At 42.9% G+C, this 13,946-nt stretch overlaps 1 protein-coding gene across 2 annotated transcripts in view; it reads left to right on the top strand.

Moving 5' to 3' along the window:
- The window catches only part of dennd2b (DENN domain containing 2B), an 80,789-nt gene that overhangs the window by 51,699 nt on the left and 15,144 nt on the right, over positions 1-13,946 (top strand). For both annotated transcript variants that reach the window (XM_080730638.1, XM_080730637.1), the window contains exons 11-14: positions 1,605-1,674; positions 5,872-5,949; positions 11,337-11,477; positions 11,987-12,135. In XM_080730638.1, coding sequence (XP_080586764.1) covers positions 1,605-1,674; positions 5,872-5,949; positions 11,337-11,477; positions 11,987-12,135 — 438 coding nt within the window. The remainder of the gene's footprint in view (positions 1-1,604; positions 1,675-5,871; positions 5,950-11,336; positions 11,478-11,986; positions 12,136-13,946) is intronic.

Below are 13,946 nucleotides of genomic sequence, written 5' to 3'. Positions count from 1 at the left end.
TGGGTGTATGTAGGCTTTTGTATTTTGAGGGGATGCCTAAGCGTATGTGTGTGTGTGTGTGTGTGTTTCAATTTATAATTCACATTTTATGTCCATAGTTGCAATAAAAAAATTTTTTTTTACATCTTTTTTAAACACGTGCAAAAACCCACCACCTACATAACACAATAACCAGTAAGACTCCCTAATCGAAATAGGCCAAAAGTTTGTTTTACCAATTATTACACTCTATGTGAACATTTACATCAACAAATCCCAAGTACTGTTTTTTAGGGGTGCTGAGTGTGGCGCAGCAGCGTGTCATGCATTTTCTGCAGGGCCTTGTCAATGGCTTTGCATTCTTGCTGCTTTTTGTTGTTGTTGATCCTCTGGAAGCGCGCCCACTCGTTTGCGTGCAAATCAGCTGGATAGTGTACAGGCGCCGCCCACATGTGTACACAAACCTTTGTGTACGTTGCAGTCTGTTGTTGCTGGTCTGTTAGTGTACGTTAGCAACCACCTTAGCAACCATGGTTTTACCCTAGCAACCAACTGTTTACCCTAGCAACCAACTGTTTACCATAGCAACCATGTTTTTTTACCCTAGCAACCAACTGTTTACCATAGCAACCATTTTTTTACCCTAGCAACCAACTGTTTACCATAGCAACCATGTTTTTTTTACCTTAGCAACCAACTGTTTACCATAGCAACCATGTTTTTTACCCTAGCAACCAACTGTTTACCCTAGCAACCAGCTGTTTACCATAGCAACCATGTTTTTTACCCTAGCAACCAACTGTTTAACATATGGAGTTATATGTTGTTCGTGTCCAAATATGGGGCTTGTGAGGTCAGACAATGCCGGTCTTATATAAGGGTCATTTGTGTACGGTGTGATGTCATACTGATGTCAGCAGTGTGATGTCATACTGATGCGGAGATATGAGCAGGGCAAAGGTGTGACGTGTGACGTGTGACCGACGGACGGCCGGTGGAGGTTTTGATACTAAACTGCGACTTAGTGAGATTCGTCGGTTATCTCCATATATGGAGGGATGTAGGGTAAAAAACATGGTTGCTATGGTAAACAGTTGGTTGCTAAGGTAAAAAAAACATGGTTGCTATGGTAAACAGTTGGTTGCTAGGGTAAACAAATGGTTGCTATGGTAAACAGTTGGTTGCTAGGGTAAAAAAAACATGGTTTTCAAAAACGTTTTCCTTACCATTCATTTTATATGTCACCTTCTCCATAGAGTACATGTCCTCCATTTTGTTCAACCATTTATCCACCCTGGCAGTGGTTCTCAAACATTTTCAATGTCAAAGACCCCCAAAATGACATGTAATTTATTTGGCCGCCAACCCCCATCTCAAAATATGTTGTTCCAGGGAGCCCCCAGAAGCAAATATTTGAGTCACAAATGTTTGCTTTTAAAAAGATATATTCAAAGATATCCACAAAATAAATCAAGATTTTTCAAAAATAGCAGATCTACAAGCTTGTGCCGCGCTGTGAGCTTGTATATCTGCTATTTTTTGTATTTGTGTGTGTGTGTGCGTGAGCCCGCGTGTGCGTGTATTTGGGTTGATCCCCATGTGTATGTTTTTGCTCCTCACTGCAGCGAGACCTTCTCGTTCATGCTGACAGGAGAGGACGGCAGCAGGAGGTTCGGTTACTGCAGGCGCCTGCTGGTGAGCCACCATTCAGTCACTTGTTCATGGGTTCACAGCTCCCTGTTCGGACCCCGCTGAGCCCTGTTTGTTATGACAGGCTCTCTGTTTGAATACGTGACGTTGTGGGCTTTCCTGCTGGGATGGACCTCTGACACGTTGCGTTACACCAAACCCCGGAGTGGGAGTAGAGAAGTGAAGTGTACAACATAGGATTTTAACCACTTTTTCAACCTGGCATCCCGATTTTGGGCAAGCAAGTTTTAAAATGCGCCAGAGAGGAGCGAGGTTTCTCCTCCGCTCCTTGGTGCGAGGACCGTCCCAATTCCACTCCTGTTGGGGCCGCGAACCACATTTTGCCAACATTTGCGCTCAGACACAACGTGAGCTCAGCAGAGAAGAATGCACAAACATTCAGCGCGTGTCGCTGATCAGGATTTCACTTAAATGTCTCTGTCATCCTTGTGTCGGTTAAGTTATATAACCAGCCTGTCAACGGATAGCCTACGATTTGAAATACAACTTTCGCAAGTGAGACAGGTTTTTTGACTGAATGAACCAACCACGCTCACTTCGAGTCGCTCCCATCTCTCCAATCTGGTCATTAATCAATAACCAACAGGATTTAATATTGTCCGTCTTTTAAAGTAAGTGCGAGGCGCTGTATAAATATGATTGACATAAAACCTGAAACGCCATTCTTACCCCGACGATGCCCCCGCGATTTAGAGAGAATGAACGTCTTTGAATCAATGTCTTTTAGGCTAAACCCCAATTTGAACAACACGTTTGTTTATTTAGCCCATGACAATATTGTGCTACTGTAAACCTTTCTGTAAAGCGACTTTGGGTACTTAGAAGAGCCGTATATAAAGATGAGCTATTGTGGAGATGATGTACCATCTTTTTTTTTAATCTGGGTTTGCGGGGCGGGCGGATTCGTTGATTTGTATTGTTCTGCGGCACGGGCGGGCAGGTTACGTTCCGTGCGGACTGTGGGCCGTGCGGGTTATGAAAAAAACCTGACCCGCGCATCACTAACGTACGCATTTCGACCTTGTTGGTCTTCGTCAGCGTTATGACGAGACAACAGCAAATGGCGTATGAATAGGTTGTGTTACCTTTAATTAAAAAACATTAAACATTGTCTGTGTAATTTTTAAATTAATTAAAAAAACATTCAAAGATTGAAAATAGCTGATCTGTAAGCTCACAACGAGTCACGTTGTGAGCTTATAGATCGTCTATTTTTGCTATTTAGCGCACGCTGTAACTATATAGGGCTTAAGTGGTTAATGGCTAGATGTGATAAGGCTGGGCCTGTCTCGTCTCTCACAGCCAACGGGATGAACCACAGTTAAAATGGACTCGCTCACATTTAATGAGAGTTTCTCAGGAAAGGAAAGACAAGAAGAGAAAACCATGAAAAGTCTTTACTTTGTCATTGCAGAGTGTCTCCCCCACAGTGACGCTTGGGCGCCCTTTGAAGTTTTTATGTCGGGCCCCATATTTGGCTTGTGGTCAGAAAGCATGGTTGTGTGTGAATTTGTGTGTATGTGCGGTGGTGAGTTCTGTTTGCCATTGGAATGCCGAAGGATGTTTACACTACTGCAGTGTGTATGTTCTCAGAGGTTTGGCGTGCGTGCGTGTGTGTGTTTTAGCACTGTATTTGTATGTGCTATATCGTCGTTGTCCAATGAAAACCTTGTATGTCCAAAACCGTTCGTTTTGCATTTATCATTTTAAAAATGATTTAAACTAGTGGAAACAGCCGATCTACAAGCACACAACGCCTCGCACTGCGAGGCGTTGTATGCTTGTAGATCTGCTGTTTTCACTACTTTTGTGTGACGGCCTTGTATGATGAAGCAGGGCATTACTTTGCGAAAGGACGTACAAATTCAAAACTTGGAGATACGAGGTTTCCACCCGACAACGACGATATGATGGTTATTCTGAGATGTTTGCATCCGCTGCACAGGCCATGTATGGAGCATTTCTAAATTGTGCTGTTGTAGGGGGTTATTCTTGACTCTTTTGTTGAGCTCAGAGAAGTAGTAGGTTAGCTCTTCATCTACGGGGGGGGCATGAATCCAATATATTAATGGAAAAGATATTGTGTAAACAAACAAAAGAATTACTCAGCACTGATGGTAGTGCTGTCAAACCTATGAGGCTACAATTTACAATTTAGGCATTATAGCAGACGCTCTTAATCCAAAGCAATTTACTGTACAGCAGGGGTCTTCAACAGGGGTTCGGGACCCCTAGGGGGTCCTCAGAGTTTTGGTATAGAGGTGAAAAAAAGAGCAGACTAAGTACAGAGTGAAAGGTCAAGTTTATTAGGTATTGATGGTTTAAGTGGTTACATATCTGATATCATAAATTGACATGAATCCAAAATACACTGATGATTGTGCTGTCAAACGATGAAACTATATGGAATCTGGGGAGTGCCTGCTTCATCTCTCTCTCAGCCAAGGGGTCCTTGGCCTGAAAACGTTGAAGACCCCTGCTGTATAGTATGATAGATATCTATGAAATCTATGAAAACATTTAATTTCTCAGCTAAGGGGTCCTTAGCCTGAAAAAAACGTTGAAGACCCCATAACTGCTTGGTTGTGTGATGGGACTTGAGTGAATGGTGAGCTTCCCTTCCTTCAGCAACGTTTTGCTCCTTTCCTGGTGCTTGTCCAATGGCTGGCAATCACTAAGCATTCCTGAAGACTTGAATCAAGCTCAGAATACTTGATTTAATCATCCATTTGGAGCAAAGTAGAGGAGAAAATTGCATACCTAATATGGACAAATGGATTGGCATTTTAGTGTGTTTGTGTTCATTCACGTGTGTGTGTGCATGAGTGTGTGCACTATGTGTGATTGTGCATTGTGTGATTGTGCATTGTGTGCGTGTGTGTGTGTGTGTGTGTGTGTGTGTGTGTGTGTGTGTGTGTGTGTGTGTGTGTGTGTGTGTGTGTGTGTGTGTGTGTGTGTGTGTGTGTGTGTGTGTGTGTTTGTGTGTGTGTGTGTGAGCCCAGTTTTGTGGAAATTGTTATAGAGATGATAATTAGCTAAACACCTGTGTTTAGGAAGCTCTATGATCACATGAGACATTTTGGGCTCAGAATGTTAGCCAGCCAACATTTAAAGGCCACGGTAGTTATGTATGATTTATCTGTATGTGCAATTACCGCCACATCTTTTAAACATTTATTCTTGTGCTCCTGCATGCAATACCATAGTTTTGTTTGGCAACATTTGGAGCACCATTTGTCACAGAACAACTCTGGACGATGGTTTTCCATAATGCACACTGTGAAATCATCGGTGTCGGTTGTTTATCCGTTTGTAACTCTGAGAGCGTACAAATGTAAAAGGGACCCGTAACGGGTGCCTGGGGTTATTTGGTACACCAGGGGTCTTCAATGTTTTCAGGCCAAGGACCCCTTAGCTGAGAGAGAGATGAAGCAGGGACCACCTCTACATATTCTATAAATGTGTGGTAGAGATTTTCATCAATTTCATAGATAGATTCATAGACTTGTTTGACAGCATATCAGTCTATTTTGGATTAATGTTAATGTGTATTTTCAGACATTTAACCACTTAAAGGAGTAGTTCACCCCCAAAATGACTTTTTTTCTATTGATTAGTCACGCCATGGAGACTAGAGTTCAATAATATTTTTAGTTTTTTGTCGCATTCCTAAGACAAAAATGTGATAACAATAAATGTACCCCCATTCGTTCCGAATTTACTCAAATAAATTTTTTGTCTTAGGAATGTGACAAAAACCAAAAAATTTTTTGAACTCTACTCTCCATGGCGTGACTAATCAATAGTGGGGGTGAACTACTCCTTTAAATCGTTGATATTTTGTAAAGTTGACCTTTCACTATGTACTTGGTCTGCTCTTTTTTACCTCTACACCAAACCTATTTGCCGAAAATAGCGCTGCGAGGCATTGAGAGCTTGTAGATCTGCTATTTTTGGCTAAAGATCTCCTCGGAATAGGGATGCGAGGGTTCAAGTTGTTAATTTAAAATAATTATTCTATCACACAAGGATTTGGCGTCCCCCCTGTTGTAACTCTAAGGACACCCTAGGGGTCCCGGACCCCCTGTTGAAGACCCCTGCTTTACACTCTCAGAGTTATACAGTATGACTGATGAGCCACTGGTTTTCAGTGTCTAATGATTTTCTGTTACACTCTTCCAGCCAAGTGGGAAAGGACCTCGCCTTCCAGAGGTGTACTGCGTCATTAGTCGGCTAGGCTGTTTTGACTTGTTCTCTAAGGTGAGTTCCTTGTCCTTTTGACGCACGCGCACACACACACGCACGCACGCACGCACGCACGCACGCACGCACACACACACACACACACACACACACCCTTTGCAGACTAATCATCTCAAAATACATCATAGTTGGATGCGTATAGCGTGACTACTATGGTTGAGGTGTGCAAACCTTTGTCTCAGTCGAAGCCTTGAAGGCGATGACTCTCGATTAGACTTTCTGTTGAAGGCCTGCCAGCATTTTGTCTGTACACCAGTAAACCAGAGGCTTCCTCTAATCGCCTCACTTCAACTACTGTCTCAGTTGTGGTGACACTAAACAGAACAGTCATGTGTTTGACTTCTCTGGCCTTATCTAATTATTCATTAATCTATTTTCCCTATGGAACGTTTAATCAAAATGAGCAAGTCCAGACTGTTGAAACAGAGATTTTTCTGTCTGCTATATGAAATGACGGTACATTTAAATGGTTTGTTTCAAGGACAGTGTGCAATTAAACTTATGTTTCAGAGAGTGAAATATTATGGTGTTATTTGAGAGAGATAAGGAAAAAATGTTAAACGCTCCCTAATTAAACATCTAAGGACTGGTTATATAAATGGCTCCCTCTTTCTTTCAACAAGAAATTATTTACAACTACAGGAGTTTGCACAGTTTTGGACCATATCCGTTATGTGAGGACCTTCAACCGAAAGGACTAAGTAGTCCTTTTACTGTACAGCACTTCCACAGTACGCCTCCATTTGGTGAGCCACTCAGCTCTGTAACTGCAAAGTTCTCCACTGAGGAATTAGAAGGGCTGTTATAGTAAATGTAAGAGCACAGCAGTGTTCAATTTCACAGGGACGTGTGTCCACAGTGTGTGTGCGTGTGCGCGTGGGTGTGCGTGCGTTGGTGCATAAACGTGCAGGAGAGTGAAGTGATCATATGACCTTGAAAGTGAGCGATTCTCCAATCAGGTTTGCGGACAGGAGGCTGCTTGGACCAAAATAGGCTGATTGGCTGAGAATTTACACACACCCACACACACACACACACACACACACACACGCACACACGCACACGCACACACGCACACACACACACACGCACACACACACACACGCACACACGCACACACGCACACACACACACACACACACACACACACACACACACACACGCATGGAAAGAAATGCAGACGATATCCAAAATGCAAAAAAGTACACAGTGTTTCAGACAATTTCCAGTCCTCGGATGCATGAAAATATATTACATTTCCATTCACTGTTGAGCAAGGATATACCTTGCAAGGATTTAAAGCTCTGTTCAGTTTCTTTTTTCTTTGGTCATTCATTCATTTGACAGAAAGAAAGAAAAAAAAGAAACTGGTCTTCTAGACCAGTGGTTCTCAAGAGTCTCCAGCAAAAGGAAAAGGAGGAACAGTGTAACCACTTTATATACATTTCACCCTATTTTATAGTTCCGAAAATAGGCGATCTACAAGCTCACAATATGTCCAACAGAGGGTATGCGCATGCATAAAGTGAATGGAAAATCGAGTGGCAAAGTGAGTGGTACTGTAAAGTGAGTTTAACGTTGTTTAATGCAATCAGACTTTTCTGTTTGGATGTATGGGCTGTCAAGGCCAGAAAGTCATGCGCAGACCCTCTATAGAGCATCGCAGCGGAAGTGGATGCCTGGGGTCACTTAATATTCCCCATTCATTTTCGCCATAGACTTTTACAAAAATATTTATAACAATTGTGTTAAGCCTCGAACCAAGCCATCCAGGATGGAGGTGAATCATGACCATATAACCTTTTTGTCTCCACCAGCCGAAGGCTGAGGGAGAGTATGTTTTCCCCTCCGTCCGTGTGTCCGTCCGTGCGTCCGTCCGTGCGTCCGTCCGTGCGTCCGTGCGTCCTCGCAGTTTGTGAGCGCCAAATCTCAGTCGCCGTTGGCCCGGTCACTGCCAAAGTGAGCACACACATTCCCTGGATGCCAATCTAGAACCTCTGCCCTAAATTTTTCAAATGGGCCTTTTCTAGCGCCAACTAGTGGTCGATGTTTGCTAAACACATTTCTGGGCACTACTCTTACAGATTTTGTCCAAAAATCCTACAAATCGGTAGGCAATATCTCGACAGTCATGTGATCGACACGGATCGGTCCGATTTTGCATATTCCATCCTGATTGGCTAAGATTGGCTTTCAAAGTTTGTGGGATTGAGCCGTTTTGAACAAAATGCCTCAAATCACAAACGCAAAGTGCAATTATCATGAAATCGCGCACACACGTTCCCACTAGGCCGAGGAAGAAATGCCACTTAATTATTTTTTAATCAGCCTCATGGTGGCGTTATAACAGCCCGATTTGTGGTTTTACCTATAACTCCACCGATCAGTTTCAAACTTTGTAAGCGCACTCCCTAGAGGCTAAGGATAAACCTTTGCCCTGCATTTTTCACATCAGCCTTTTATAGCGCCACCTTTGGGCCGACTTATGTAAAACACATTTTTGGATATTACTCCTTGAGATTTTATCCAAAAATCATGCAAATCGGTACACAGTATCTCTATAGTCATGTGATCAAGTCCGATCCGTCTGATATTTCACATTCCATCCTGATTGGCTAATATTAGCTTCCAAAGTTTGCAGGATTGCTCCGTTTTTGAACAAAATGCCTCAAATCATCAACGCAGCCTGCGATTACCGTGACATTTGCCACACATATTCCCACTAGGTCAAGGAACAAATGCTACCTTTTTAACATTGTCCTGTTATAGCGCCACCAGCAGGTAGACTTTAGCAAAACACATTTTTGGAACACAATGCTTGAAATCATGCATGCAGCGTCCGATTGCCATGAAAGATCTAAGGTGAAGAACATATGCCACCCTTTTTACATTGGCCTATTATACAGTAGCACCACCAGGACGCACGGCCTGGTGGAGACCTGTGCTCGGAAGAGCACTGCTTCTAGTTTTCTATGAAAAGAACATTTTGAAAATCGCTAAACAAAGGGTAGTTATTAAATGTAGTATATCAAATAATGTAATATTAAAATATATTTTCACATAGGATCAAAGGTTATATGGTCATGAATGATTCACCTCCATCCTGGATGGCTTGGTTCGAGGCTTAACATAATTGTTATAAATATATTTGTAAAAGTCTATGGCGAAAAGGAATGGGGAATATTAAGTGACCCCAGGAATCCACTTCCGCTGCGATGCTCTATTGCAGGGGTCTCCAGCTCAATTTGCCTTGGGGCCGCTGGAGGCAGAATCTGGCTGAGGCTGGGCCGCAGCCTCAGCGCACATGCACACTCGCGCAGCGCACTAATAAAACAAACATGTGCACTAATTTGTCTCATTATTATACTGTAGTTTCATACCAGTCTAACAACTACTGTATCTATCTCCCCATCAAAGAAATTAAAAAAATCCAATCTTCTCAAATGTATTTTATATTTTCTAACACAAAATAAGATGAACAAGGACCCTGGTGTAAACAAGTTGTGTTTAACTTATGGAACATGTACTGTACTGTTAACTGTACTGTATTATTAACTGTTTTCTGTACAAAACTACTAATAAAACTCCCAATCAATCAATCAACAAATAAACAAACAAACACAAAATAAGATGAACAAGGACCCTGGTGCGAACAAGTTGTGTATAACTTTCCTCAGGTACATCCCTTCTTTGATAGTCAATTTGTATGGAACATACTGTACTGTTAACTGTATAACTGTTTTCTGTACAAAACTAATAATAAAACTCTCAATCAATCAATCAATCAACAAATACATAGGCATAAACAAATTAAGAATGAATAAGTAAATAAATCAGTAATACTTTTCAGTTTTCAGTTTCTTCAGTCTTCTATATCTGCTGTATTCAGATTTAAACATCATTAATGTGGTCTGCAGTAAGGATGTCACTAACGGTTAATTGGCCAGGCATGCAGAGTCTGTCATCTGACCGAAACAGTCAGGCAGAGAGGAGAGAGGTGTGTGTTGACTGCTTGTGCTTAATTGACTGACTGACTGACTGACTGACTTTTTAACCCACAATTTCACCAGCATATATATTGACTGTGTCAATTCTTGTTTAATTATTTTTTGCTGCGCAGTATGAGATGAGGATGCAAACTCGTCCAAAACATGATCGCCCCCGCCCCCACGATCACTTCCAGCAAGTAGTCCTACTCATAAAAAACCGGGGGCGAGTGTGTTTTGGGCGAACGTTCCGGATAACTCAGCAGCGTTCCCTCTTCTTGACGCGATGCAATTTGGCGACAGGAGTCACAGGACAGGACTCACGGCACAGTGTATTCTGGTTGGATAAATCACCTCTCCCCAGGACAACCATAATAGTACCTTGGCATAATATCTTTGGCTATCTATCAAATCATCTTTTCTGCACGTCGTGCATCACAACAGTGGCAACGTTTCGTTTCACGGTTAGCGTAAGCTCTGCTCCACAGTGGCAGACTTCATGGTGAAGTGCTCTCTACCAGTGCTCGCTGCCATTTGATTTCTAAAGCGAGCTTTGCAGTCGAGGAGGAGGAAAAATAAAACAGAACAGCGCACGAGTGCACGACACAAAACAGCAGTCTGTTTAACAAAATCACATGGATTGGGAGTGGACGACCGACGCGCGACACGTTCAGTCTGGTTACCCTAGATCTGATCTGATTGAGACTGCAGATCACATGAATGTATTCCTTACTTTTCTTTATCTCGCTGCGTACGCATCACTTTCATTTATTCAGAGAGAGACATAGCCTAGCTGGCCCTATACGTTGTATAATGTCACGCCGGGCAGCAACTTAAAACACTTTTTTTTAAAAAAGTGTTGTGAACACAGCGCGCTGGGACGCCTAGCCATGCAGGCACGGAAGAAAAGTCTCAATGGCAACGCTGCTGTAACTTTCACTCATTGAGAAATGTGTCTCTGCTTGCATCAAGCCCGGTCGATGTCATGCCGTTCGTCAGCTCCGCACACAACAATGTAAAAGTGCCATTCATATAAAACTCGCAGGCCGCACCAACATTAAACTTTCATATTAAGGTGGGGGCCACAAAATATCGTCTCGCGGGCCGGATTTGGCCCGCGGGCCGCCAGTTTGAGACCCGTGCTCTATTGTGACATTTTGAAAAAATGTGGAAAAAGTTTGAAAAATGTGGAATAATTTATTTGGGAAAAGTTGTCTTCTCTTATGTGGGTCTCCCTGGCACAAAATCTTTCCAGAAGGGGGATCCGTGGCCAGATACCAAATATGGATTTGGGGGTCAAACCATTATGTCCTGTGATAGTCTGGTCTAGTTTAGTGTTACTGTTAAATCGGTCAAGTGAAAGCACCTGGTCTAAGTTTGAAGTCCTTGTGTGCTCAGATCCTGGATGAGGTGGAGAGGAGAAGAGGAGTGTCGGCCGCCCTGGTCTACCCCTTCATGCGCAGTCTGATGGAGTCACCCTTCCCTGCACCAGGGAAGATCATCAAAGTGAAGACCTTCCTGCCTGGTGCAGGAAACGAGGTCAGAGAAGCTGTTGACACACACGCAGCATTCTACCTCATACTGCACGTTGATGACCTCATGTTTACCCATGTGTGGTGGTGAAAAGTAGCAAAGTACATTTACTTGAGTAATGTACTTAAGTACAGTATTTTGTTGCTGTTTTGTAAAGCGACTTTGAGTTCTCAGAAAATTGCTATATACTCATAATGCGTTGCGGTGTGTTATTTTCAGTTTTTGAAAATGTGTTAAGCCTGTTAAGATTGTTTTCTTTTTTCATTTATGAATGTCAATACAGAAATGCATTGATATTAAAATGTACTTAGTAAAGTATCTATATTGTATCTACGGTATTAGCTATATACGGTATCTGTAAAGCTATACTTTGACACAAATACTGGAGTTGAGTACTTTGCCCACCACTGCCCATGTGATGTTTTAGTGGCTTTCGTTCAATGGGGATGTCACTGTATGATGCAGCATTTCATATCAGTCATTTCATTTGTTTTAAATGCCCCTTCCCTGACCAGGTCATAGAGCTGAGGCGACCCACGGATTCCAGACTAGAACATGTGGACTTTGACAGTCTGTTCACTTGCCTGAGCGTGCGGCAGGTGGTACGAGTTTTCGCCTCCCTATTACTGGAGCGCAGGGTCATCTTTGTGGCTGACAAACTCAGGTGAGTCTTTAATCTGTCCCACGTCAGTTAACTTCTTAAAACCCCAGAATCCATATTGTGGGGAAACCCAGGAAAGCTTTCGCAGAGCATTGTTTGCTTGTAGGTATAGGCTATTTTCAGCTATTTCAACAAGGTATTTAATGTAGAGCGAAAACAGAAAGGCCTCTAGTATAGAGCCCTGAGGGTCAACCAAATATACAGTAGGGTTTAAGTGGTTAATCATTACTCATTGTCTGAAACTGGAATAAAGAGGCAAAGGAAAGAATCAGCTGTATAGATACTTTTCAAATGAGTAGACAGCTGAGAATGAATCTCTGAGTTGGATAAATATAAATTCCCAGAGAGGATTTTACTGTGAAGTGAGTAATATTATCTATATCTAACATCTTCAAAAGAGTGCTAATTTAACCCCGAAAGTGTAAAAAAGGTCCACTGTGTGGGTAGCTCCGCCAGCGCTCAGCCCGTGCGCTTTGGCTCACCCTAATTGACAGTGGCGGATTTTAATTAGTGCCTGGAGTTGCCTGCCAGTCACCAGACACCGACGTGAACACAGACACACGCACAGACCAAATGGCAGTCTTACACTGTGGTTTTGTCGAATGGCGCTCAACAGATTTAGCACTGTGTGGGGAGCTGTCATATGAATTGGTAGAGCCATTTAGGATCACACCCAGCATAATGATGCTCAGGACTGAGTACATCAAAAGGCTTTAGAGCCGCTGTCGTCTCGCTTTCGACAGCCTCTGAGATGATGGAAGCAAATGGGCTGATAATATCGGAGCGCATTTCGTCCATCATGCCTCAGGTTCCGCAGCCGAGTCTGGTTAGCATCTTGCTGCCGTTGGGGTTCTGGCCTAGGAGACAGCTGAAGCTGGTTGTGGCCTTCTACAAAGTGTCGGATTTCCCTCAACCTGTCATCATATATTGCGGTTGATTGGAAAACATGTTAACTAAATTATATAGCTGCACTACTAAAGCTTGATGTTGACAAAATGTACAAAATAGTGCAAATAAATTAAAAAGTCACACTTTAGCAAAGCTATTGCAAAACACGTTCTACAGTACGGTACATCTTCCTTGCTCAACAGCCCCACAACAGTCAGTCAGTCAGTCAGGCAGTCAGTCAGTCCCTGATGGGATCGTAAATCTGTTGGGATGTCACTGCCAAATGGGGCCGATAAAATGGAGAGGGAGGCTGAGGACTGAGGAGAATCTCCAAGCGTTCTTGTACAGTAGAAAACACCCTATGGAGAGAGAGAGAGGTACTTTTTGGAGTTGTGGAAGCCAGGGTGGAGGGAGATGTGAACGGAGCGCTAATCTCTCCACATATCGGAGGACAGTTTAAACAAACATCACTGGGGGCAGTGACTGTGAGGGGAAGGAATGCACTTCCTGTGTGTGCGGCTCTGCCCTCTGTGATCTGTGGCTGGACTGTCACCATTTGACTTATTGGCACCACGTTAACTCCTTATTTACAACTGCCTCTTTCTCTGTTCCTGGAGAGAATAGGTCTAAAGTGATCCTTTACTGAAGGTGATAACTTCTGTCTCAAAGACATGGCAACCCACAGAGTGTTGACCAGTGTGACACAGTGTCCCATTTCAAAGAGCTGCTGTGGATGTGGAGAAGTAGTCATTGTTCTCTGAACGCCAGTCAAAGAAGGAATTTAGAGGTTTGCACAACTAAAGTTTTCTTTGTCTCTTCTTTGTCTTTATTTGGTTTTCTTTCAGTGTTTTATATTTATTGCAAAACTCCCACTGGATAAAAACAGAGACTTTTGCACTTTAAAATGCAAGGCACCCTTCAGCATT

The sequence above is a fragment of the Nannobrachium achirus genome (assembly GCF_963921795.1).
Source record: "Nannobrachium achirus genome assembly, chromosome: 7".
Lineage (NCBI taxonomy): Eukaryota > Metazoa > Chordata > Actinopteri > Myctophiformes > Myctophidae > Nannobrachium > Nannobrachium achirus.
The sequence above is the reverse complement of the archived record's forward strand: the minus strand, read 5'-3'. Positions and strand labels throughout refer to the sequence as shown.